This window comes from Branchiostoma lanceolatum, chromosome 1, assembly GCF_035083965.1.
Source record: "Branchiostoma lanceolatum isolate klBraLanc5 chromosome 1, klBraLanc5.hap2, whole genome shotgun sequence".
Lineage (NCBI taxonomy): Eukaryota > Metazoa > Chordata > Leptocardii > Amphioxiformes > Branchiostomatidae > Branchiostoma > Branchiostoma lanceolatum.
In genome coordinates, this window is record NC_089722.1 from 30659960 (window position 1) to 30686669 (window position 26710).

The window sequence follows — 26710 nt, forward strand, 5'->3', positions numbered from 1 at the left end:
CGAAAGGGAATTTAGTGTTGATAGATATAGTCGGCACAGAAACCGCTACACCGGCCGCTACACTGGCTTCTTCCAAACGTTCAGGGTACTGTGTCTTTTATGCGACAATGCTCACAATCATTCCACTGAAATTTTAGATAGCACAAAAGGCAAATGTTTCTCAGGTAAGGATGCGCTGCTATTAAGAGGTCTAAAATTCGGAACACTATCATCGCAAAAACTAGCAGTCATCGACAACTCTTCACTTACAGCTCTTTCCCTTCTAGAGACAGGGATAACTGAACTTGGCAATGCCGTGTTTGAAGACTTCTCTGAGTTAGAGACATTGTACTTGGATTACAACATGTTAACGCACATCCCCAGGGACTGGTACAGTGGGTCCAACTCGCTCGACAAATACCATCTCTTAAAGCTTTCGATGTCTTACAACAACATCTCCAGTTTAGCCCGCGGGTGTTTTGAAAATCTGGCCAGCCTTCATGTAGTGTATCTACAGGGTAACAGTTTGCTGGAAGTACGTAGCGAGTGGTTCATTGGACTAAGCGGGTTGCGAGATCTCCTCCTCAGTAAAAACAAAATCAGAACGATTCCATCTGACGCGTTTGAACATTTGAAAGAACTGGAGATTCTGGATCTAACAGACAACGACTTGGTATGTCTGCCCAAAAATGCACTTTTGACTCTAGAAAAACTCCTGGTAGTGAAGCTTAGTGGGAATACTTCTCCTAACAGCTTAGATATTGGATATAACTCGACCTGGGACGTTATCTTAGAAACGTGTGTCAAAATAACGAAGCAGTGGATACGAATTGAGGTGTTTGGCATGGTTTTACACATCAACTATGAAGGCGGCGCTAAAAACATGTTTGATATCGATTGGTACAGCATGTCAGAAGACAATCGGAAGATGGGCAAGTGGATGGATAGGTGTGGTTTATTGTCAGAAGAAATTCGGTTGGGGCATTTTACGACTTTTCCTCCTTTTGTCATCATTGCGCAGAACAGTGAAACACAAACGCTTGAGTCTCTTAAAACTCGTTGTTCGAAGGCGTGGAAAGAGTCTGGTGGTATAACGTTGGGTTTAAAAGGCGGGTCGAGTTTACGACTTTCCGGCATAGAAGCAAGGTACGAATCAGGCAACCACAAAGCAAAGGGCTTTAGCGTCGTGGCAAATGTTATGACGAAAGAAAACGGTAGCGGACATAACACTATACCGCCAGTAGCATGTTACGGTATCATCCACGATCAGAAAAACATTTCCTTTCTCATGAATGTATCCCACACAAAAGAATCGCAATGTTTGCAAGCGATTTCCGTTCCGTCAACAAATGTAAGATTCACAAACGCATCTACCAACAGCGCTGACAGCACAATGGGTGGACCAGAGCATACATCATCATCTTCTCTATTCAATAAAAGTCGAGATGTTCAGACACAACAAGCACTGAATGACAGAGGTCGGGTAACGCCGGAAGTGCCGCGATTTTCTCTCACACAAAGTAACGTGTCTCTGGATGATGCTACAAATGTAACGATTCCTATGATAATATGTTCTGTAGTCGCGGGTCATTTCATTCTAGCATGCTTCATTGCTGTGTGTTACTACCGAAAAAGAGGTAAAAACAGCCATAATCGTGACTGCAACAGAGCTAGCAATTACAGCCAAACAGATACTCCTCTTGCAATTGTCGGGGATGTCCGACGGCTCCTACATAGCAACCCAATGTACGCAGGTAATTCACAACAAACGTCCCAGACAGAGGGGACGTCCGACTCCCGACAAACAGACGACAACACGTACAATCAAATAGACGAGGATGACGTGTACGTTCCAACTGGACACGACTATTCTCAAATAAACGATGAAGACATTAACGGTTCCTCTGAACAGGCCACACAGAACGAGAACGATGATGATAATGAGAACTCCTCGACGTTCTACGCTGCTACATCAGCCAACGTTGAGCTGCCAACAGGTGAAAACGTTGCCGCGAATACCACGGTTTATCAGACAACTGCAGTGACTGTGGTTTCCGTGCACCGTGAAATGGAGAGACTAGATAAAGACACCAAGTTCGTTGACCAAGATGATACGGCTTATGAGGCAGCCGAAGGCTGCGAAGTGTGGCGTCTCGGTGGCGCAGTGGCAGGGTGTTTGGCCCAGAACCCAGAGGTCTTGGGTTCAAATCCGGGGTCCCCTGATTTGTCCCTTTGACGTTGTGACCTTGGGAAAGGCACTTCACAAGACTTTTTCACTCCACTCAGGTGGAAATGAATACCTAGCTTCGGTTGGGGCCGTTCCTCGGATAGGACGTTAAATGGATGACCACACCACGAGCACGTTAAAGATTAGAACCCGCCACACTTATCGAAAAGAGTATGGTTCCTTCTAGGTGACAGTCTGGGCCGGGTTGACCTTGAAAAGGCGATAGTCACCTGTTATGTCAATACTTATACATATATGTATGTAAATAAAGCATCTAAATTTAAACATAAGAAAACAGTAAGTTTTAGGTGATGAAGTAGAATTTTATTGTTTTCTTTCAAAAAATGTCAGGAGAGACTTATTTTGAATGACTTTGAAGTCAATATTTGCATATCATTGCTAACGAAATAAAAAATGTCATAAATACTCAATATAGCAATGTACTTTTGGATTCACTTTTCTGTCCACAATGTATATGAATAGATCTATTTGCAAACCTGGCGACTCTGTGACGTCACAATTCAAGATGGCAGCCTCCATACAACCCAACGAAATAGAAAATGTCACAAATACTCAATATAGCAATGTACTTTCGGATTCACTTTTCTGTCCGCAATGTATATGAATAATTTTATTTGCAATCCTAGAAACTTTATGCCATGGCAAAATTTTCAATGAGGCACAGCTGACATGTAAATAAAGTCTTGTCATCATTGAAGCTGAATATGTCTTGTTGTATATTTTACCTATTTATGCTAAAATACAATCTTTATCATCCACAATTGGACATTTGTTATCATAATAAATTTAGTTCTTATTGTCAAAAACCTTGAAAAATGACTTTTGAAAGAAAGAAAAAAAAGAAGGTAAGACATATAACGTTGATGATGAAAGAAAGTAAAGAGACGTAAAAATGAGGCTGTATTCCATTCCCCCGTACGAGCCTTTCTGTCATAGCATTATCTTAAATATATTAGTGAAAAATTTCCATGTTACTTATAATTCCATAAAGAGAATTCAAACTCCAACTGGATAAGAATTCGGAGATTTATTTCCGTACGTTTCGAGTGACATTCATCACTCTTCTTCAGCGTCACTAAAAACGTGACTCGGTAGCTATTTCAGGTTTGGATACCAGTGTATGGCTGAGAAGATAGCCGGCTAGTTTCTATCAGACTGACTAAGGCGGCTATACACCCCGACCAATCGAACCACGTGAATCGCATTGAAACTCAGATTCGTATCAGCCATTTCCTGACAAATCGCTTTCTAACTTGCGTTAACGAAAATTGTCAATCTGAAAACGTCTTTTGGAAGCTGACACCTTCCACCATCTCACTGGCGAGTTTGTTTGGTCAGATGTAGTCGTTAACGCAAGTTAGAAAGCGATTTGTCAGGAAATGGCTGATACGAATCTGAGTTTCAATGCGATTCACGTGGTTCGATTGGTAGGGGTGCTATAGGGAGAATAATTATCAGGAGAGTTTGGCCACCATAGGGTTTCATTTTATCATTCCGAGGGGGAACTGTGTTAACCATCCCGTGGACTGACTCTCATGGCAAATTATTGAACTTTTTTTGCCGAATTCTACGATCTGTACCCCCATAGAAAGGCCTGGTGGAGGCTAATAGCTGGCTATGGGAGCCCCATTAGCCCCACCCCACACAGCGACAGCCGCTATGAGCTGGAGAGAGTGAAGTCATCGTCACTGGTGCTCAAGGGACACTTTTCCTCCGCCCAGGCTATCACGGCGTCGTACTTGCCGTCTGCGATTGAAAGAAATAACATGTTTTAAAACTAGGCCAGGCAACTTGTTAGTAGCCTCTACCAGGCTCCGTGGATCGATGGAAAATTGATAATAGAAATTGGCCAAATAGAGGGAATAGTATGCTTAGGCAGTGACCCTCTCTCCATAGCCGACTCCCTTAGCATACTATTCTCTCTATTCCTCTATTTGGCCAATTTCTACTATTTTTCCAGCGATTCACGGAGTCTGGTAGAGGCTAACTTGTTAGCACGTCTACAGGGCTGCATTCACAAGGTGTGTGTGTGGGGGGGGGGGGCAGAAAGAGGGGACGCCCATCCATCGTGACGATCTTGTTAGAACCACAGCAGAAGACAAGACAGAGCCCAAAAATTGTATAAGATACATCGTATTGCAACTTCTATCATTATATCATTACTTTTTAACAAAATTCTACGAACCTATTCTACTCTGCACTTTACAAGGTCGACTATCGGTACTATGTGTAGCACGAGATGAGATCATACTATTTCTTTTGTGAAATTTTTTAACACTTATCAGATGGTTTCTTATGTACTTAACTACAATGAAGAATTATTATGATTTGAAGAAGGGAGAATGATTTTAAAAGGGTCTGATATCATATTCCTTCAGATGTTACGTACTGACTGAAACTCTTTTGAAAAGAAAATACCAACACACTCAGTTCTAAAAGGTCAAGGATGACCATGTTTTAAGTTGAGAATACCAATTCGTCCCAATGCGTTTCCGTCTTAATCTTCTGTACCGTGGCCCACAAGAACAAATTTGCGTCGAAAGTTGTCATTGTGGGCCACGGTACTCCTTGACTACCGGAGTAATTCATACGACATACCTCCTATGTACTCCAGGATAACAGGAATATCCTCGGGTCCACAGTTGGGATTCGATGCTGCGATATTGACCACAACAGTCTCCATATCTGAATACATACTGTAAGAAAGGTATTTATAATAACCATAACCAACATGAAATACTCAGCGATACGAATGTAATCTACTAGGCACTGAACAGGACTACTTCATGAGAATTTCAAATACACATGCCATACAAAAAGGCTGAACTGAGGCACTTTTTATGGTTTTCTTTGTAAGAATAAATCAATGAGCGGGTTTCACATTAATTGTATTGAAATTTTTCCAAACAGCTCCTTATTACATATACAATAGTATTTCATAAATAGAAGATACAACAACAACGATGATGTAAGCTGAGAATGATATGAATATGAATATTAACATCTAGGTGGACAACATTTTCCTTTGATATTTGATTATTAGTATTTGATGATTAATATTTTGTTCAATTTTTTTATTTCTTCACATTATTGATTAGCATTGATCATATTAGCGTACCTTATTATGTTTAATACCTTAAAATTCATTTTGTATTTCCTCGTATCTGTTCATCGCTATTAGGATTTATGGTATAAGTTCAACTTATTTTCTATCGTTAATTTTGTTTAGTTTTGAGTCATGTACAATATGATATAATTCCTATTGTTAAGTTTCGAGGGGAGGCCCACGAAAAGCCACCTAGGCTTCTGCACCCCCCCCCGCATTTTTTTGCCCTGTATTTCTTTGTTTTAAAATACTTGTACATATGCGAAAAAAATAAACAATAAACTAGCAAAACAGCCAGCAACCTGAGCATACAACTTTGTTTTGGCCACTGTGCCGGAAGGCAAAACCCAGACGACGCTGGATAAACTACATGTACATAAATGACTCCCCATGAGAGCGCTACGAGACATGTCGACAGCATTACTCGAGCTCCGCCGTGAAAAGACAATTGCAATACCCCGGCAACACCACGCGGCTAGCTAGGGTCACATTTCCTAACCGGGGCCCGGCCGGGCTGTTTGCGGAAACGAAAAATCAAAAAGTTGTATGTCCATGAATTTGCACAAGGTATGCTCTTAAATAATTTTGGGTACGTTTTGTGTTTTTGTCTTTTATATCATACTTTACGTTCCCAAAGACTGCCCGGCCGGGCCCCGGATTGGAAATGTGACCCTAGCAGTACAAGCGGAAGAAAAACACTAAACAAAAGCAAGTAAGAGAAAAGACCTGCAGAAGTCTTCCTCCATCCCTGTCTCCTGCAGTCCGGTGATGAAGTCCACGAATTCCAGTATCTCCTGCCGCATGTCTACGCCCAGGGACTGCACGCACTGCTCAATATTACTCTCGCTGCTCTCAGTGGCACGTCTTGCGCGGGTCCCTGATACACGGCATGCACAAACCACCCCGACCAATCGATCGCATTGAAACTCAGATTCGAATTAGCCATAACCCGACAAATCGCTTTCTAAATCTGACAAAACAAACTCGCCAGTGAGATGCTGGAAGGTGTCAGCTTTCAAATGATGTTTTCAGATTGACAATTTTGGCACTTTGGAAGTGATTGAACGTGCCCGCGATTTAACGTTTAGAAAAAAAAAAGATTCTACTACTTTTCTTTGAACGTTAAATCGCGGGCACGTTCAATCACTTCCAAAGTGCCAACATTTTCAATCTGAAAACATCATTTAAAAGCTGACACCTTCCAGCATCTCACTGGCGAGTTTGTTTTGTCAGATTTAGTCGTTAACGTAACTTAGAAAGCGATTTGTCGGGTCATGGCTGATTTGACTCTGAGTTTCAATGCGATCGATTGGTCGGGGTGCAAATATAATATCAGAGATGCCTATTAAGCACCGGCAGGAATTTTATGAAGCTCGTACGAATGTTGTGATGAACGCCCAAATCACTATGGAAAACGTACATACTGTATACTTCCCATCATCCACGGGGGAGGGGGCACTACTTGGGTACTGGCTTGTAAATTGTTCATTTATTCGTTAATCTGTGATGACTTTTATAAAATTCGCTATAACAAGGTGAACCATTTTCGAACTTGGCCTTCCTTTGCACAACCACTACACACCTACCAAAAATCATAAAGATTCATCAAAAAGGTTCCTTGAGTTATGCTCTTGACATACATACAGACCCACCCAACAGCTGGCTCATCCGAAAACATAATCTTCTCGGCGAAGATAATAATGTGATCGCTTAGAAAATAACATCTGAAGGAAAATAAAAACCTTACTGCAGTGGGTGGTAGGGTCCATAATTGTCTTCAGGTACATGCTACCTTGTGAGTCCGGGTAGTTGATGGAAGGGTACCCCATTACCGAACAGGCACTGTGAAAAAAGGAAACTAGAGTTCCACGACCTCATATCGGTTGATATTATGTTAATCAAATTTATTGACGTCCATGTGTTTGAGTTGCAGATTTATGAAATTCCAAATTACCAAAATCCATGACGATCCATCCATACCTTCCTGAGTTATGCTGTTAAACCGCAAATAAATAAACACACACACACACACACACACACACACACACGCACGCACACACACATACAAATACACACACACACACACACACACGCGCGCGCGCGCGCACACACACACACACACACAAACAAACACAAAACACATATACACACACACGCACACAGACTCTGCCAAAAACATCGCCTTCTTTCTTGCCATTAGGTAATAACCTACCCATTTGATAGACGGGCATGGCCGCAGAGGTCACATTGCCCCCTGTTCCTGGAGAAAGTGTCCCAGTTCGGACAGCGGTAGGCCGGGAACTGGCACCGCGAGCTGACAGACTCGGTATAGAACTTGTAAGCCCGAAAATGGCTACAGCCAAATTTCACTAGAAATAAGAAATGTTGAGAAAGATCAGTGAGTAAACTTCATTATGTTGATAATTCACTGGCTAAAAATGTCCGTTGTACACAGCTAGGAGATATTCACCTGCCAACGTTTGTGACCGCATCTGTCCGGCCCACTGCAGCGACACCTAGCTGCAGTCGGAAGTAGAACAAGTCAGTATTGCCCCAAGGAAGGAAGCAAAAGAACTACGTACCGAAACGCTGGCAGGTGAATTTCTCCACGGAGAAACCGAACGAAGAGACACAAAAAGCATGAGTCTAAAACGAACAAGAAGTTGAAGCTCTAATACCTCCATGAAATATTTCGATTTTAATAAAGTTCTTGACATAACACAACCATGTCCTTGTAGACATTACATGCTTCATCACCCTTTGGCCCATGCATGCCATCCCCGGGTTGTCCATGTCCCAACATTCACATTCTGTCGGCCTGTCTAAGAAATTAGGACAGATCAACCTACGCATCCTGCCAGTGCAGTCTCAACTCAGCCCGGTAACAGACTTGTTTCATGTGCACCGGGAAGAAACTTGAACACACACCAAGGCAAACAAACAAACAACACACACAAACAAACAAGCAGACCGAAGACAATACCTCCGTATACCTTCGTTTTTACGGAGGTAATATTACCAGAGATAACCATCCAAAAATGCTAACTCAAAGGGACTCACGTATACACCCGGGTTGGTGCCATCCTTTGTTAGGATAGAAGTCGACGTGTCCGACTGGCTTCTGATTCCCCAAAAAGAGAGTGTCTGTATGTATGACGTCAACAAACATGGCGTCGCTTCTGTCCAGCCTGTCCGCGGCGCATGCGCGTCTGAAGCCCGGCCCAGCTGGGTCTAACCCTACAGGCGGATGCAATGGCGTCAAAAAATGTTGATAACCATAGACTAAATATCCAACTAACACTGTCATCGTTCGGACTTACATCTGTGAAAATGTAGCCACTGTAGCAGGCGTTAGCTGTCAGAAACTATATCATGACAGTCAGAAAAGTTATCTGAGAAACAAGCAGAAAATTGAATGTAATAAGGAAAAAAAACACACAAAAAACAGAAAAAGCCTGCTGTAGACCCCATGAACAATCATGTTCAAAGACATATTCCGGAAGTAACACAAGTTCTTGTACCAAACCTTAGTTTATCACAATGACTCTCGATAGTATCATTGAAGACTGAAACATTCTCTAAAGCAGTCCATTACTCAGATATAAACGGTCCATTGCTTTTCGACGATGCCTAACGTCAATGTTTTCAAACTGCAACATGTAGTTGATCACGAATAAAGAAAGACATGAAAATACCGGATATTCGTGCGAGTTTTAATCCTGTCGACTGTGTAGCCTTCCCGGCAAACCCCGCGGCATGAGCCCCAATACTATGGCCAATGATATGGACCATGTTCGCAGGTTGTCCCAGATGGCGCACAAACTCTCCAACAATCTGTAAACACGCAAAAAATATGATGAAGAATTAATAAAATCACATTAAGAATGGTCAAATAACTGTTGATGGAGCTATGATCAATGGAATGAAATGAAAAAAATGATATGGGCTATTACAGGAAACTAGCATATAGGATGGCTAATAAAATGACTACAGGATGATACTTTAAAATTCAAACTTATTACAAATTTAAAGCAAGACTACCCAATATCAAACTGTATACACTAAAGTAAACAATAGTTCGAAGCTCTCACAACTCCAACTTCCTGTGCGTCATGTTTGATTGTTGCTAATTGAACTAAGATTTTGATTAATTGACACTACGTCTGTTTCCTTATGACTTCCACATAGACAAACGGACAGACCAAAACAATACATCCCCGTAAATTAGTAGAGTCTTCAAATACTTGGACTATCATTTATTTTTAACGACTAGTTCTGCCACCTCTGATCTGCTCTTCCTGTACTTCCTGCCACTCCGGCAAGTTGGGTCATCTTTCCACTCACTCTACTGACAGCGAATTTAAATAACTACTTAAAACATCGAAAACATTTGACTGCTACACGCTTAAATATAGCCTGAATTCAATCAAGCCTCTTGTGACCGCTCGCGGCCCTGTAACCACCTCGCAACCCAAGAGCTTGATGGCTATGGCCGCTAACTCAAGGGAATCCTCCTTTCTAAATGTGGATAATCTATGCAGCCGTCGTCAGCCCACAGAGCTGCCTGCCCAATCCAGACTCTAGTTGCTAAGGATCTATTGCTGTTGCTATCCAGTGATTGACAGCTGCAGATGTCTGATCTGCAGGTGGTAGGAAGAGAGTTTCACAGGCCGTTTCTCTGTACTGTGGACATTTTTCGGCAGTCAAGTCTTTTCTTGTTGGATTTTCAAACTTGGTTTTTGATGTGGGAGAAACTGACATTGTCTGCCTCTAAAGGAACAAATAAACTAAGTAGGTTTAAAATCCCTTTAAACCGGCTTGGATACATTTCATTTCTCACCCTCCCAATATCTGGATCTCATTTCCCATCCCTTCCTCCCTGTGTGACAGCTAACAGACAGGATAACAAGGTGGTTTCTATGGCAATGGGAGCCTAGCTGAGATCCTGCCCTATGATTGGTGTTACCATTTTTGATAACAGCTCTCCTGGCTTAGAACAACCAGAGCACAAACTCCGCGGGGTGGGGAGAGAAACCCCCGGACAGCTGGAGTTTGCGTTATACAGACTAGCTTAAATAAGACGAGTGCGGAGTCTATGACATCTTAAGCGTGTAGCAGTCAAAGGTTTTACACTGCAGTTGTCACAAAATGCCGTTTGCGTCTTTTCGTTTTGAAAATCTGCTCACTTTTCCAACCGTTCGGCAGTTCCTCTTGGTCTGCAGATAAGACGTTCTGGCGCCTTCCCGCCAGTCCACAGCAAATACGTTCAGATCCTCCTGTCAAGAGTGAAATGTCGGAAAATATCACGAAAACTTTGTAATATTACGTTGTCTCCAGAATTCGTCCCTCCGTCCCGGGATAAATATTTACCTGTTGGGTCGGACAAAAATAGCCCCACTCTGTCAAAAAACCACAACACCTGAACATAAGCTTAAAATGACATATTAACAACAATATCAGCTCCCGAACAATGAGTGGGACAGAAAAAAAGTAAAGCTGGAGACAGCCCTACGTTTGCTATACAATATGAATAACGGTTCCGTCCCTGATGTGTCGCCAAAAAGTTAGTTGCTAACCGTATCAATGGAAATCAAAATAGACAACATGCAGGGCTATCACAGATTGGTTGATTGATATATTGATTTACTTATCGATTGCTTGCTTGATTGGTTGGTTCGTTGATTGATTGATTAGTTAATTGGTTGATTGATTGATTGATTGGTTGATCTGTTGGTTGAAATAAAGCTGACTTACCGCTTCCAGCAGTGCATTGACCATATCCACAACCCAACCGGCATCGCCCTTACTCCCGAAACCGTGGATGATAAATTTGGTTGGGTGGTTGCTGCTGTAGGTGGTGCCGCTCACGCCAGGTTTGTTGGCCTCCAGGACTTCCGGGATTCCCAAGGTTTGACGCGTGTGGAGGAAGTACTTGACGTCCACAGGTCTGTTGAAAACGAAGCGCCTCGTCCGCTCTTGACCTTCGTGCAATGACAGCGCCTCGCCTAGAGTAATCATGCAGTACAATCATGTGAAAAGGAAAAGACACTAAGCTGGTGTTACTTGTAAATAAAAACAAATTCGCATCGTGATCGCTCAAAATCAATGTATGATATAGTGCTGCGATGTTGTAATATCAATGAAAAGACAATAAGGCTATAATACACTGAGCATTATGAGGCAGACGAAGAGAGGACACCGTCCAGATTAATTTTGGACTAAACAGAGCACTTTGGACAAATGCTTCTAATCTCTTACAGCCTATACTTACTGTACCCAAATAACAAACTTGGCATTTTGTAAAAAGCCTCCATATCACAGTAGAGATCGTAATGACCCACAGCGGGAGTCGCCACGCGTCGTTCAAATCGAACAATCTTCAGATTAATCTTGAAAATCGCAAGATTTTTTTGAAAATCTCAAGATTTTTTGGAAAATCACAAGATTTTTTTGAAAATTTAATGATCGTTTGTACCACTTGTTTCAAACAATCTCTAGATTCCTTCAAACAGTTTGAAACAATCTTGAGATGTTTCAACCAATTTGACAATCTGTTTGATACAATTTCAAGATTATTTGAAACAATCACAATATTCGCCAAAAATGCTTACTCCATCACAATCTCAATATTGTTTGAAACAATCTCAATATTGTTTGATATAATCTCATGATTATTTGAAACAATCTCAAGAAAATTTGAAACAGTCTCAATATTATTTGAAAACAATCAAGATTGATAAAAGTTCATTCATTCATTCATTCATTCATCCATCCATCCATCCATCCATCCATCCATTCATTCATTCACTCAAATATCACGTGTGAATTTCCCAGGGGGTGGCCACTGCTATTTCGGGGGTCTTCCGTTCTATTGTTACAGTGGAGGTGTTTTCCCAGTCGGGACGGTCCCCAAAGTGTCATGTTGCACGTGCCAGACGTGACGTCATTCTTCTCTAGACCAACCTCGTGACCAGTGTCATATGCGCTATGACTGCATGCTCTGGGTTCGAGATTGTTTCGTACCCGGAAGTAAGGCCGGTAGTTACCAAGAAGCTGAACCTTACTACCAAGAAGTGCAACTTGTCGTATGATGTTTCGACCATTTCGTTAACGTTTGTACAGTCTTCCTTAAACAGACAACACCTTCTACATTGTCATATGCCGTGTTCCCAATGGATAAAAAGGTGATTTTTTATTTATTTTCCGTACTGAAATTTTGACGGCTGAAGAAGTCTGGCATGAAGTACTATAATCAGGTATATGTGCTCTATTGCCTAACAACATATACTTGCACGAGAGACGTAATTAACGTTAATATTAGACATTACCTCCAACCCATGTCCTCTCTAGCCAGCTGAGGACGTACATGTTCCACGCTTTATGTGTTGATAGTTCACAGCCGTCACTAAACATTGTTCTTAAAACGCGGTTACCGTATACATGTATGTACCATTCTCTGACCACTTTGGGCTATTGAAAACTCTTAACAGTACTAGTGTAGCTATAAGACTGAGGAATGGATTTTAATGGATATAAAAATATTGTAATGTAGGTATATTACCATGCATGTAAATATGAGTCACGAAAACGTGATCACGAAAACGGGATTCTTTGAAAGGTGATTTCCCAATGTAATCTTAGCCAGGTAGCCGTGTCATGGGGAACTCCCCCACTCTCTCTACGGTGGTGGAAGTGTTGCCCGCCCGCCCAGTTCATTAGTGCACGCCGGGGAATGTTTTTACGGGGTTGGTTACAATTTCCTCGCAACGTGGTGTCAGTAACAAGACTGGCAGGCTGAAAGATCGGCTGTCAGCTTTAGCACTGGGGCCTTACGTCGGCCTGTACAGAATGGTTACTAGCCTATCTAATCTGAACAACTCAAAACGCTACAGGTGTTTGTAGTTCCGGCTTCACTTCCTTCTTGACACTCTACATGGCAGACGTTACAGTGGACATGCACGGCGGAGGCCAAAAATGGGAATAGCTTTCCTTAAAAATTTTGACCCAATCTGGAGACTTTTATGTTGAGAAAGAACAGGTAGGGTCTAAGCTTTCCTATTTTGGTCAGAATTTGTTGAGTTCACCAGATTAGTTGGCGTAAGAACATATGTGAGTAGTTTGGTCAGGCCTGCCCTGAGCGGATGAATACAGGCGAAATCTGGGTCAAATGTAAGGTTTGTTTACTTCCGGGATCTGTACTCGTCGTTCGAGCTGGATAAGAGCCTGTTTACTTTGCATAGTTATCAAGTATACCCTTGTGGCTATGTGGTGCAGAATGATTGTTGAGATTGAACTTAGGGTATTCTCCAGTGAGAAGGTTCCACTGTAACAACTGCCCCGGTTCCTCAAGGCTGAAGACGGGAAAACAACCCCCAAGTCTGGTCTGACATGATGGCGGACGGGTCAGGAAAACCACCAGACAAGAGTGTCGTCATTGGGCCATTAAAGCTGACAGACTACACAAGGAAGGAGAGGGTGAGTAACGTTATAAGGCAAGGTGTATAATTCACGTCAAACAGAGTGCTAGAGTGCAATTACATGTGCATGTAGTCACAAGTTTATATACAGTATAGCTCTACCACTTCTTCAAGTGACCGAAAGTTAGTGGCTCAAAGTACCCGGTCTGTTGAGAACCCTTTATTACTAATTCCATCAATGAAGAACCATGGCCACTTGAGCAATTTCTATGTATTACGTGAATCACAATTCAGTCATTTCATAATTGAGAAAAGATATGGAACACGCGGTCTTTTTATGAATATGAATTGGTATTTCTTTTTATTTGAGTTGAATGTGTGATAGCTGTGTGACGATTTGTTAAAAAAAGAGAGAACGCTAGCGACCCCCAAAAAACCCTTCCAATGAAATGGTATGGCGACCCTGCGACGTCACAAATTCAAGATGGCGGCCACCGCACATGCCAACAGATCCAACAAATGTTTTGCTATGCAAACCTGTGATTTTATGCATAGTGCCAGATACACCAGAACCCTTGGTGCACAAATAACCACGCATCTACATAAGGACCACTTAGCCATTATGATCTCTTATTTGGTGTCCCCTTAGATTATCATGAGTCCCGTAGACCCCAGCAGTGGGAATCCTGTCTAAAGTACAGTAACCACTACATGTGTCACGTAACCAAATTTTTACCTACATAAGGATATGTTTGACTGTTCACTGAATGGATTTGTTGAACACTTCTGCATTTTTTAACAGGAAGTCCCGCAACCGCCATTGTAGTCCTGTATTTATTTGTCATTTTTATTCATCCGTGAAGAGGAAGTAACATTTCTGTATTTCTGCTTTTCCAGTGGCTGGTAACGCTGTTGTGTACAAAGGAAGGTACTGGGCGCGGTGTACCAGGTATAAATACAGTTTATGAAATACCATGTTACTTATTAACTAAGATTAAACTTTTCATCCAACACTGTAAAGAAGTTGGGACTTACCCAGATTTTAGACCCGTCTACTTCTGGAACGTGACGTCAGAGACACGTGACCGTAGTAGCGACCTTGTCATACGTGCCAGATAACTTGTGTCTCCCCCCGTCTCTGTTCAAGGTAGGTCTGTGGGCGGGGGGAGACACAAGTTATCTGGCACGTATGACCCGCTACTGTGGTTACGTGTCTTTGACGTCACGTTCCAGAAGTAGACGGGTCCATTCCGTGAATTTGGGTAAGTCGCAATTTCTTTACAGTGTTGGATAAAAAGTTTAATCTTAGTTAATAATAAATTCTACCAACACAGATGAACTTTCATGCTACCATGTTACTTATGTTGTTAGCTATTGGTTTAGATCTTGCAAGAGCGATATCAATTACTTACTATCATACACGAATGCAACATAGGACAAAACATTAGAAATTGCTAGGCACCAGGGTCCGATAGATGTCTTTACATTTAAACTGATGGCCAAATTTTGATCTTTTTCAAAAGCTCGTAGTGGTTACATATAATGTGTGAGTGTCTCATCCAATTTCTGGGCTTCAGAAAGGGCTTATGTCCAGCCTAACTAAATCGCGCTACTAGCTAGCCTCATTAGCAGGCCCTTCGAGTCTGGTCTTTTTTCTGATGGAATATAACTGTACAGTATTAGTGAAATCAGTTTCTTGTGGCCCGGCTACCAGCTCCTAACGGCCCCCAAATGGCCCTGGCAGCTAGAGATGGTGTATCACAGGCTAACTGTTATCTTTGGTTGATATTGTTTGTTTTTTGCCATTTGTATTCGCCACTGATCAGTCACTATTAGTTATTTTTGTTATTTATGCTCTCGTGATTTTGTTGATATGGACTTTTCATATTAATCTGTCAACTTCAGTTCTGTTTGATTTCAATATTTTGTTATCTTTGGTTGATACTGATTTGGTTATATTCATTTGCCAATGAGGCTGTTATTACTATCATTTTAGATATTACTTATATTTACAAAGTAGTCCATTTCTGTTTCCACCTTTACTTATTGTTTTGGATCCGTGGCTTATGTTCATTTTCCTGTCCTTTTTTTCTTCTCTTGTTTGTATTATGTGTTGTTCATTTTGTGAAATGCAATAGAAAAATAAGAAATAAAAGATTTCATAATAAATGTCTTTCTTCAGACGGCTGTCGTATCCGCGTCTTTAAGAGTCAGACTGCAGCGCTCCTTGCTGGACGTCCTTTCGGTAGAACAAGTGACAAGATCAGACTGAGTCTACTACTGCATGACTACGTCATCACCCCGCGTAACGCCATCAACGTGGAGAGCTTCAAGAGTATTCATGGGTATGACAAAATCTAACGATTTATTCATATAATCAGATTATGTCAGCTAGCAGATTTTCATTGACATTTTCACAAGACAATCTTTATCAACACAGCAAAATTACAGCGACTTTCGCAATGTCTTCTACAGCTTAACATACACATACATACACACAAACAAGTGGATACAAATAAATTAGTCTAAGTATTAGCATATCATAATTTCTGCTGCAGTATCACGGTGAGCCCGCTAGGAGGCCCAAAAATTGACCTTGACCTTTGCGTCTACAATACTTACCCACATACCAAATATTATCTCAATCCATTTAGACGTTCTTAAGTAATACCTAGTACCTATGGATACACATACACACTCAGCCAGACAGAACCCAAAACTATACCTCCATTAAATTAGCCCCCATAGCAGGCTTTTTTTGGGGAGGGGGGGGGGTGCTTATAATACACTTTTTGCAGCCAGCCCGTAACCATCAGCCAGCCTGAAACCATTTTGCTTCAGGCTGGCTGATGGTTACGGGCTGGCTGCAAAAGGTGTATTATAAGCCCCCCCCCCCAAAAAAAAAAACGGTATGGAGGCTACATCAGATGGAGTTAAATAGAATCTTATGGACCATGACTCTCTTCTTTTTGTGACTTTTAGCAAACCAAAGCTGGCAGTAACGTTTCACTCAAACGAAGATGATGTTCTGGGCATATATAGATACAAGGAGCTTGTGTTCAAGGATCAAGGTGAAGCAAGCACAAGCCATGTGGCAAAACTAGAGCGCATCCTTCGTCAAGGTTGGTTCCTATTGATACGTTTAAGTCCTCAACTTTGTGTGTTTCAGTGACTAAATAATTATAGTGCTAAGGATTATGCGTGCCAATGTTTCTAATTTGAAATGACGATTTTTGGTGAATTTTTGATAAAAAATAACAATAAGAATTCGCCCAAAATCTTCATTTCAAAATATAAACATTGGCACGCATAATCCTTGGTGTATTACTATCATGTACATTCCTGCAAAGTAAGATTGATAAACATCGAAGTACAAGCCAAGGAGAGCCTTTTTTCTAAAAATGGGCATGGCCTTATAACTCTTGATGACGTAAGCATGACGTCATACTAATTTGCATAAATCATCACCTTGCTATAAGGTACTACCCGAAAAAGATTAAGGTTGAGGAAGGTTTATAAACTATAATAAAGGTTTTTTTTTTTTCAATAACATCCTAAAACTCTTTAACCTTCAGTTGTAAAACAATGTGATAGGTAGATACTTGAAGGCTTGACATTTGGATAACATTATCATGGACTTACTAGTATTTTGATATGAAGTTTATATCTAAGACTGGAGTTTACATGTATGTGGCGTCGATTAACCGAAAATGGGTTAATGCTACCGGATGCAAGATCGACAGTCACGGTTTCGATTCCTGGTGTTCCTGGCTAGACGTTGTGTTCTTGGGAAAGGTACTTCATGGGTACCTGACTTCGGTTAACGTTGGGGAGGTAAAAGGCGGTGGAAGAAGAGGGATGGGCTTCGCCATGCCCTAGACACAATGGATAACTAGCCTCCGTTGCAGACTCCTTCCGGCTGTATTCTTTTTCAAGTTACAGTTTTACTATTGAATTTTCTTATTGCTGACCGGGAAGGAGTCTGCGTCCACTCGGGGCCTCAAAGGAAAGAAATTAAGACAGTCTTCCCGGCCAGCAATAAGAAAACAAATGTAACAGTAAAACTGTAACTTGATAAAGAATACAGCCGGAAGGAGTCTGCAACGGAGACTAATGGATAACAAACGATCCATTGCCCCTACGGCCTCCAAAAGACTATGGGAGCATATTTAAAGTGGTTTTTAAGTCGCCAAGTCACCAAATGAAATTTCTCTGGTTTGTTCCTCAATTCCCCAGGACCATATAAAGACATGCACACATTCATTGTTGAGATCATCCCTCATCAGACTATTCCAGAGGGCCCGGCTGGAGTCAACATCTTTCCCACCCACATTAGCGTCACCAAGCGATTCACGACAGAACAACAACAAGAAAACAGCAAGAAGAAACTCGTGAAGACCTCAAGAAAACTCAAGATGAAACGTCTTCCATTGGTCGTTACTATGACGAGCGTAAAGAGTTACTGCTCGCTGTCAGTAGGCTTTCGTTTTGACACGTCCCAAAAAGCATACTTTTTCAAATGCTGCCGAAAAGATGGCGAAGACATGAGCGATCTTATGAACAACTTATTGATGACAAGCAGAGGTGTGCTCAAAAGACCAGACACGGCGGGCTCAACTGAACCGACCTACGTAAATGAATGGGAGGCCAGAAGGTGTGAGTTGGAAATACAGGGGGTGAGTTTTAGCCATATTCAAATAACCTTTTTCAAAATACAACAAGCTATCTCCCATGCACCCGAAAATCAAGACCAAAGCATGTCCAGGTCGAAAGATACAGAAACGGAAGTTCTGCTGCAGTACCGAGGTCACATACCAGGGGGGGCAAAATCGACCTTGAACTTCGGCTTTACAACACCAGCCCACATACCAAATATCATCCTAATCCATCCAGGTTCTGGAGTCATGCTGACTACGGTAGTGCGGAAACACGGACACAAACACACACACACACACACACACACACACACACACACACACACACACACACACACACAAACACACACACACGCACACGCGCGCGCGCGCACACACACACACGCACACACAAATTGAACCTTTTTGATGATTTGTCCCATTGACACAAACATTAAGCTGAATCCTGTCCATGATAGGGACCACCTGTCCACATAGACCAGCTTTTATACTCTCCAAGCAGTGGTTGGTGGTGAAGATTCACCTTTTTATCATAGGCCCCGTTTTTGTCCGCTCTCCTCTCCAGGTGGGGCATATGATAAAAAGTCACAATCTTCCCCACCAACCTCTACTTGGAGAGTACAGATTTTATCGGTCCCCTGAGTGATCTTTTGAGGGATAATTTTGACTCTATAGCCATGTGAGGACATTAAAGTGTTGAAATACAACACAACCGGTAGTCAGCAGTCACTTCCACCGGACTAGTGCTGCGTAACGGTACACAGTACCGGTACTGTACCGTAAAAATTGATTAGGTACATGTCCAAAATACCGGATCATGAAGTACCGGTACTGTACCGATATAAATTTACAAAAGTATGTGACTGATGTCCTGACCTCATGGCCTTTTGCAACACCAAACGTGACCAAAGTAACACATTGGAACAGCGTAACTGATATGCAACAAATCATTCAGGCAGACCTGGGGTTTTGATAGCAAGGCAAAGGGAGTTCGGCGGTAGGAAACCTAGTCATGTTCTTTGAAAAAAGATACTTACAAGTTGAAAACAATTTAGTTATGTTTCTGGCATTATTGAAGAAGTTCTGATTTTTAACACATTTTAAGAACACATTTTAATATTTCAAATTTTTCAGGTTCAGGTACAGGTACAGGTCCGGACTTGTACCTAAATCTATGTACCGCCGGTACTTGTACCTGTGCCTGATGTTACGTTTAGGTACGCAGCACTTCACCTGACCATTACTAATACCCAAACAGTTGATAGTGTTTTATATATTTTCTTTTAGACTAATAGAACAATTACTATATGTTTTGCTTGTAGGGAATCAAGTTGAACGTCGGTGTTTTTGCTGCCAAGCCCGAGCCTGGACAACCCTGGGTCCTGTACTTCTTCATTGACAGACAGGGGGCGTCTCTGCACAGCCTGGTAAAGATGACAGAATTCTTCTTCCTTTTCTAGTTCAAACACAATCTTCATTTCAAATTTTGTTATACTAACCATCCCTTTCTAATCTCATCTGCAAGCTGAGAAATTGGGTTAAAAAATCGTAACATTTTCTGACCAGATATATTTTCTGGCGGTACAAAAACGCTCCGATTTTTCATGCCAACATATGCTCGCAGATTATAAATTTCTTTTCTTGTGGCATATATTGCTCTAAAGATATCATTGATATAATTGATAACAATACCAAGTTATAAAGAACGGTTGTTCTAAAAAAGAAGTTTGAATCTATATTCGTGGTGTATAACAACATTTTTTTAGATGCTACTGAATTATTTATATGGCATGGTCTATTTGACTAATGCTATTGTCGAAAGCAATCAAGATATCTATACTTAGGCTGCGGGGTTTACATGCGCGTTTTTGAGTCGACTTGGAGTCGGCAGGGTTTACACAAGCAATTTTGCGGTCCCCAGAAAGTACGAAATGGAACGAAATGGAACGAAATGGAACGACATGGAACGACATGGAACGACATGGAACGAACTAAAACTTGGAGTCAACTCATGACTGTGCAAGGTGAACCCTAGACCACTCAAGTAGCGTTTTCTAGTAGGAAAACTCCACTTGAGCAGCCCAAAGCTCCTCACACACAGCCCCGAATGGACTCCGAAAACCTGGGTGTAAGTTGGGCGTTAGATATTGCCACTGATGTTGTCTTCTCCATCAACAGAAGCAGCGTTTCCCAGCTGCCGTGGAAATGGTCTGTCCTTCCCGCGCGTTCCAAATGGTGGACGACCTGTCAATCAACGTGGATCTGCCTGATGGTTGGAGTACTATTAATGTCGTCAAGGTCAGAAGAAGATATTAGTCTTGTTCTTGGTTTGACAATGATTAGTTGGGGGGGGGGGGGTATAGAATCTTTGGATTGCTGGAAAAATACCTTAAGTTGGCCAAATAAGTTAACTACCCCTGGCTAACTCAGTGTGTTTAGGACTCTGAACCTGGTTAATAAAACGACAATTATGATGTACATTCGCATATTCAGCTTTTTCCAGACCTGTATATTTTGAATGTCATGTCATCCAAATGTTGCAGTTATAGACAGTGAAAAAATCAACTCAACTTCTTTAGCCATAGTTAAGTTTCACATAGTCATATAATATCCAAATGTTTCAAAAAGAGAGAAGAAACTAGGTGATCATCATTAGTTTAGCAATAGTCCACAGTTTGTATGTTTTTCAGTTTTCAATGTTAGAATGTAGCATTTCATCAATTCATGTTTTGCATCATGCTTCAAATAGACCATGTGTGGTCATCTGTGCATTTAGCCCTTTTGGGCAGGAATATGCAATAAAGACTATATACCATATAAATTAACAAATTTCACTGAACGGTGTATGTTCAGTGCCACAATGACAATAAACTCTCGCTTTGACCTGTGAAGGAGGTCCCTAAGACAGATTTTTCTGCTCTGGAAGACCCATTCATCCACGACATCTGTATTCAGCACGAGAATCACGACAAGAAACAGTTTCACGGAAGGATCTACATTCGCCAGGGTCTAAGTGAGACTCTCAGAATCACCCTCAACGTCATCACAAACTTTTCCCTCTATGTACGTATCTTGGTTTCATTTGTCGTTTTAGCAACCCTCAAGCGACCCAACATACCTTTTCAGTCGACTAGAATTACCCGATGGGGTCCAAATGGACCCCAGGTTGTTTTACACATTTTTTAGCGAAGCTTTAGGAGCGAGCTTAATAGTATGTTTTACGCCCGTTTTACAAGAACTCCCTGAATTGCACAGGAATTTCTGGAATCCCTCCTCCCGCCTGTCACTCTATACCTTGTTAGCACGGTGTGGCATCCCGGCACGCAGGTAGATGACATGCAGATAACCTACTTACGTGGTGTCCGATTTCGTACTGGTGGGAGTGTGTCAGGTAGTTCTCAGGCACCGAATCTGGTATTCTAGCTCAGAAAAGGGATTTCAAACTACCCCTTTTTTGATCTATTATTTTAGTTGCTGTGGCTCTTTTTGTGTTTATCATATCTATCTCTATATTTGCAGTCAGCTGGATTAACTTGCCTCCATGCAAAGTTTATTGTTCAACCTAGTTGGGTCTTATACTACGAAATTATAGGACGTGATGTATCTTTGGAAAGTTGTAATTGTATACGGATTTATGTTTGCGGACTCAAAGAAGAATAGTAACTATTGTATGTTATTAATTGTTTTCCAAGATAAATAAACAACCCTCGATTGAAGACCTTGACATTGTTAATTGCTAAATAACTTTTCATTGTGTAGGAACGAGTTGGGAAGAAGAGGGCTGAGGAACCGCTGTACGATCTGGTCCCTGCCACCAGAGGACGGAGCGAGCCCACAGGAGACACCCCGATATGGTTACGTCAGTTCTCCGAGCGTAGGCAACTATGGGAAAAGCTCGACACGTACAATCTCTTTGGAAACGACTGGAGATTGTTTGCAGAGAAAATTGGACTGGATTATCAGGTGAACTGATTAATCTAGTCATTTTTGTATCCTGTTGCAAGGATGGCGCAACTCAGTGACAATGCACGGTTTTTCAGTGAAACATTGTAGTGTGTCCAAGATCTTTCCAATTAAGAAGTCATTTTCTAACTTTTCATCTAATTTTAGGACTACCTGTTGATAAAATGCAGATCAATTTTGCTTATGGAATATGTCTATAGTTTAAAATAAGCAGACTCTAGGCCCTAGACCGTGCAACATGGAGGGGCCTAAGAGAGGGAGCAAAGAGCCAGCTCCTGGCAAAGGAACTTAGGCACTCGTTCGCTCACTCACTCACTCACTCACTCACTCACTCACTCACTCACTCACTCACTCACTCACTCACTCACTCACTCACTCACTCACGTAGCTTAGTCAGCCATAGGGGCAGCACAGCGTTCAGCGCGTCCCCGCGGTCATGCGCTTTTCCGCTTTTCCCTCAAGAACTTTTGGACTAAGTAGGCAAATATATCTACTTTTGAAGCTGCCTACAAATAAACCATTTTGTCTATGATATCAGGCTATCGTCACCATCGAAAACCACTCCCGTGCACGTGACTCGCGTGAGACCTCCCCGACAGAGCTGGTGCTGCGTGAGTGGGAACGAGGCAGAACGGCCGTGCCTGTCAGCGAGGACGCACTGGTCAGGATTCTGCACGACATGGGCAGACCGGACATCATCCAGGACATGCGACTACAGGGTGAGGGAACTCGTGATGTTTGGGCATGTTTCTGCATGCTGAAAAGGCGTTAAATAAAGTTACAGTGAAATGTGGGTAAACGTTATCAATCTCCGATAAGGGCAAAGGTCACTAATACACGCAGGTGCAACTTTATCTTTAAGACTTCTAGAATCGCTAAGCCCTTAATTTTCTTGGGAAGCCATTTTCTCGGAAAATGTAGATGAGATCTTAGATGGATGAGACAGTGCAAAGTGTGGACCCTCAGATTTGGTCTGTAGGGGACCCCGTATTGGGAAGTGGTCATCAGTCCCAAACCCAACGTCATCAGATTCAAAATGGTTGCATTGTTTTGAAACTTATTAAGGCGTCGTCATTTAGTTCCGCTGTATAGAAAATGTTGGGATATTGTTTTTGATCTAAGACATTGCTCTTGTCCAATTTGTCAAAAAACTGTTTATTGATAAGAGAGAGGGTATATTTTGTACACGAAGGCAGCCACTTAGTGTTATTCCATGTCACATCCACGTCAATAAACATCTAACATTTCTAAAATACGATTTTGATCAACACAGTTCCAGAACTGCAAGATTTACGAGTAGAAGCCACAACATCCACCACCATACACGTGACTTGGGAGCCCGCCAGCGATGACGTCACACACTACACCATTGAAATGACACCTGCAGACGGAAGCGCCCCCTGTCACCGCAGACAGGAGAACTGCAGAAGTTTGGTTTTCCGTGATTTGAATCCTGATACTGTGTATGATATTTGCATTCAGCCCGCCATTCAGAGAGTAACCGGAGAATGGATAAACATCACTGCGAAAACAGAACAAGCATGTGACGTTGGTTCAATTAAACTCGCGGAGTAATATAAAGTCGCCATTTTTAAAAACGATGTATTAATAGATATGTGCTACACGCAACATCAGTTATAACGCCATGGCCAGCAATGCAAACCTGACAGACTAACGTATTCAGAACACTGTCTGAAATTCTTCGATAACCATGCATTAGAAGATGGCGACGTCAAAAACTCTCCATCCCTTATTGACACAGTCTGAGGGCTTCGTGGGAGAATCACACTACATGGTTGTTCGCTGGTTTGTAAGACAAATGTTACATCCGCTTCCTGCTAATCTATAAACACAATTATTTACAAGAAAACTTATTAGAATCTCTTTTGCTGACCTGCAACTGGATTCTAAGTGTGATCAATCATCAAAAACGTCACTTTCTTGCTGCAACTACTAATACTATGTCACTGTAATTGATTATTTCAAATACTAATGAATCCAGATTTCAGCGATTTGTAGTTATATATGGTGTCTGTTTTGTTGTTGTTGTTTTTTACTCACTGGTCACCACGTAACAAGACCCGAAGGTCACTTCAAGGGGTGAAGACCACTCCGAGGTTACTGGTTGGTTCTGAAATGCTCTTTGCTCTGCAGTGCCCGATATTTGACCACTATACTGTAAATGCAAGTACTAGCACTCATTGTAGATCCTTTGTATATGTCATTGTACTATATTTGCCCTGGTGTTATTCCTTACCAGCCTACGTTGCACATTTAAACCGCCAGGCAGGTTGTTTTGTATATCTTTGCTATTGAATGATAAAGGGCGATATATATATTCCTTAACACATTTGTGGACTCTTCTAATGGAACATGTGCATTGCAACGTTTCAGGTTCGATGGTAAACTTTCTTGGTAGGGTCGTTTCTGATTATATGTATTGTTTATAACATTGATAAACAATCTGCAAAAAGAACCTAGACATACTACTGTCAATGTCATCCTGTAATAAGTTACGTGTACACAATCTCGTCTTTGATGTAAAGAATAATCTTTTTAAAAAACAAAGATTAAATTTTCTAATACAATGATTGGTGTCTGTAAGTTTCTATTGAAGTTTAAAGTAAGGACGGATAAAGATTTGTGCTTCAGGTCGGCCTGTCGTATGTGGAAATGTAGAAGGCCCTCCATGGGAAAAACAGATGCCACCGAATCCGCTTTCACACGGTCGTGTGCGCGTAGTGATTACAGGTTTGCGTAACAAAACTTTTGTTGGATCCGTTGGCATGTGTGGTGGCCGCCATCTTGATTTTGTGACGTGGCAGGGTAGCAATGCCATTTCATTGGGAGGGGTGTTTTTTTTGTAGTCGCTGGCTCTCTATTCTAAACAAATCGGCACACAGCTATCACACATCCAACTCAACAAAAATTCAATACCAATTCATATTTATAAAAAGACCCCGTAATCGCTAAACTAACATAGCAAACCTAAAGTATATGTAGCACAAATACTTAACTCTAGTTTCCAATTAGATGTACTGGTCTGGCTTGTTTTGTGGGTTTTTTTCTACGTTTCCACGTGCACGTCTGTCAAGTGTATTTTTCTGTTCCACCTCCCTCTTGTGAAGACATTAAAAATGCATCACAACAGACAAAAAAACACAGAAAAGACCACAAAACAAATGATACGTCTGCTGGGAGGATTAGTGAGACCGCGTGACAGCTAGCGGTTGTTTTGTATCCGTTTTTCTCAGACGCAGATTAAGTATGATAACAAGACGTGGTGTGCAGTACTACTGGTTGAATGTAGCCTGGAAACCATACCATCGGGGGTTCCCCGATATCTCTACGGCGCTGGGAGTGACCCCCGCCCGCCCAGACAGCTTAGCCCGCTCGGGGTTTTGGTTTACGGCATTGGATTAAATTACGTCGCCACTCTACGGCGGCGGCTAAACTTCGGTGGCTGCGAAACTCTATATGGCAGCAAAGTAGACAATCTGACAGAAACGGGTCAATATAGCAGACTGGGCCCGGTAAAACACACCTAAGCCCACCCGTAGAGACTGGTGACCAGGCTAGGTTGAATGTTACTCGAAGTCGGATACAGCCTTGTATAATGGGGACTTCGGCGTTGTAAATTAGATTAAGGGCACAAGAAGTTTATACACGACTTGCGTAATACATCATATTTTGTGTCGGTTCCACCAATTGTAATTTGAAACACAATTAAGCTTAAAGGAGAGCCAACGTTTACCTTAGATGCCTCACTAGTATACTCTGTAAACAACAAAAGATCACATGGAAACTGACAACATTCTATGATTGTGGTATTAAGTTCAAATTTACCTGTTTGCTGGAGCACGTGACCCTGTAGCATTGGGTTAGCAGTTAGGAAAACCAAGAAGATGGCAAACCGTACGGCCATGATGTCGCCGCGTCCAGCAACTCAACTCGAGATCTGGCTACCAAACCAATGATGTTACTCTCATTGACACAAAACCGTAAAACAAAACAAACTGTTTTGTCTTATGAAAATTCGCATGAGAGTTCCGCAGCCGGACTCCACTACTCTCCAATCAGAGGTTGGTGGGGAAGATCGTGACCGTTTTATCATGATCTATCATATGCTCCGTTTTTTTTGTATCCCTCTTGTTGGTGGTATTAGCGGACAAAAAACGGGGCATATGATAAAACGGTCACGATCTTCCCCACCAACCTCTGCTTGGAGAGTAGAAATCCACCTGGACTATTCTCCAAGCAGAGGTTCGGTCGGGGGGCTAGTAGCAGCCGCTTCCCTCCCAAAAGGACTTCTACTGGCCCACCGACCGAAACCTCTGCTTGG

General features: G+C 41.9%; 2 protein-coding genes across 4 annotated transcripts; one reads left to right on the top strand and one right to left on the bottom strand.

Moving 5' to 3' along the window:
- Window positions 1-2785: 2785 nt before the first annotated feature.
- Window positions 2786-14951, bottom strand: LOC136448300 (pancreatic triacylglycerol lipase-like). The gene is made up of 10 exons (XM_066447689.1): window positions 14786-14951; window positions 11088-11338; window positions 10520-10609; window positions 9029-9167; window positions 8394-8570; window positions 7546-7702; window positions 7081-7175; window positions 6060-6210; window positions 4826-4923; window positions 2786-3973 (listed from the first exon to the last, which is right to left on the bottom strand). The coding sequence occupies exons 2-10, from the start codon at window positions 11109-11111 to the stop codon at window positions 3885-3887; spliced, it is 1020 nt and encodes a 339-aa protein (XP_066303786.1). The 5' UTR covers window positions 11112-11338; window positions 14786-14951; the 3' UTR covers window positions 2786-3884.
- Window positions 12317-24376, top strand: LOC136448287 (uncharacterized). Of its 3 annotated transcripts, none has more exons than XM_066447659.1 (12): window positions 12317-13371; window positions 13632-13808; window positions 14648-14699; window positions 15933-16095; window positions 16733-16872; window positions 17987-18426; window positions 19728-19832; window positions 20584-20703; window positions 21298-21468; window positions 22165-22368; window positions 22907-23087; window positions 23642-24376. In XM_066447659.1, the coding sequence occupies exons 2-12, from the start codon at window positions 13722-13724 to the stop codon at window positions 23941-23943; spliced, it is 1965 nt and encodes a 654-aa protein (XP_066303756.1). In that variant the 5' UTR covers window positions 12317-13371; window positions 13632-13721; the 3' UTR covers window positions 23944-24376. The 3 variants fall into 3 exon arrangements, with proteins under 3 accessions (XP_066303756.1, XP_066303765.1, XP_066303773.1); XM_066447668.1 differs by having other exon boundaries at window positions 13644-13808; XM_066447676.1 differs by having other exon boundaries at window positions 13684-13808.
- The last annotated feature ends 2334 nt before the right edge of the window (window positions 24377-26710 follow it).

Excerpts from the sequence above, each read along its gene's own strand:
- LOC136448300 (XM_066447689.1), bottom strand. The coding sequence starts at position 11,111 with ATGGTCAATGCACTGCTGGAAGCG. Across the intron at positions 8,571-9,028 it reads AAAACTCGCACGAATATCCG|GGTTAGACCCAGCTGGGCCG; the intron begins GTATTTTCATGT and ends ATCCGCCTGTAG. Across the intron at positions 7,703-8,393 it reads GCACCAACCCGGGTGTATAC|TGAAATTTGGCTGTAGCCAT; the intron begins GTGAGTCCCTTT and ends TCTTATTTCTAG.
- LOC136448287 (XM_066447659.1), top strand. The coding sequence starts at position 13,722 with ATGATGGCGGACGGGTCAGGAAAACCACCAGACAAGAGTGTCGTCATT. Across the intron at positions 14,700-15,932 it reads TACTGGGCGCGGTGTACCAG|ACGGCTGTCGTATCCGCGTC; the intron begins GTATAAATACAG and ends GTCTTTCTTCAG. Across the intron at positions 16,096-16,732 it reads AGCTTCAAGAGTATTCATGG|CAAACCAAAGCTGGCAGTAA; the intron begins GTATGACAAAAT and ends TGTGACTTTTAG.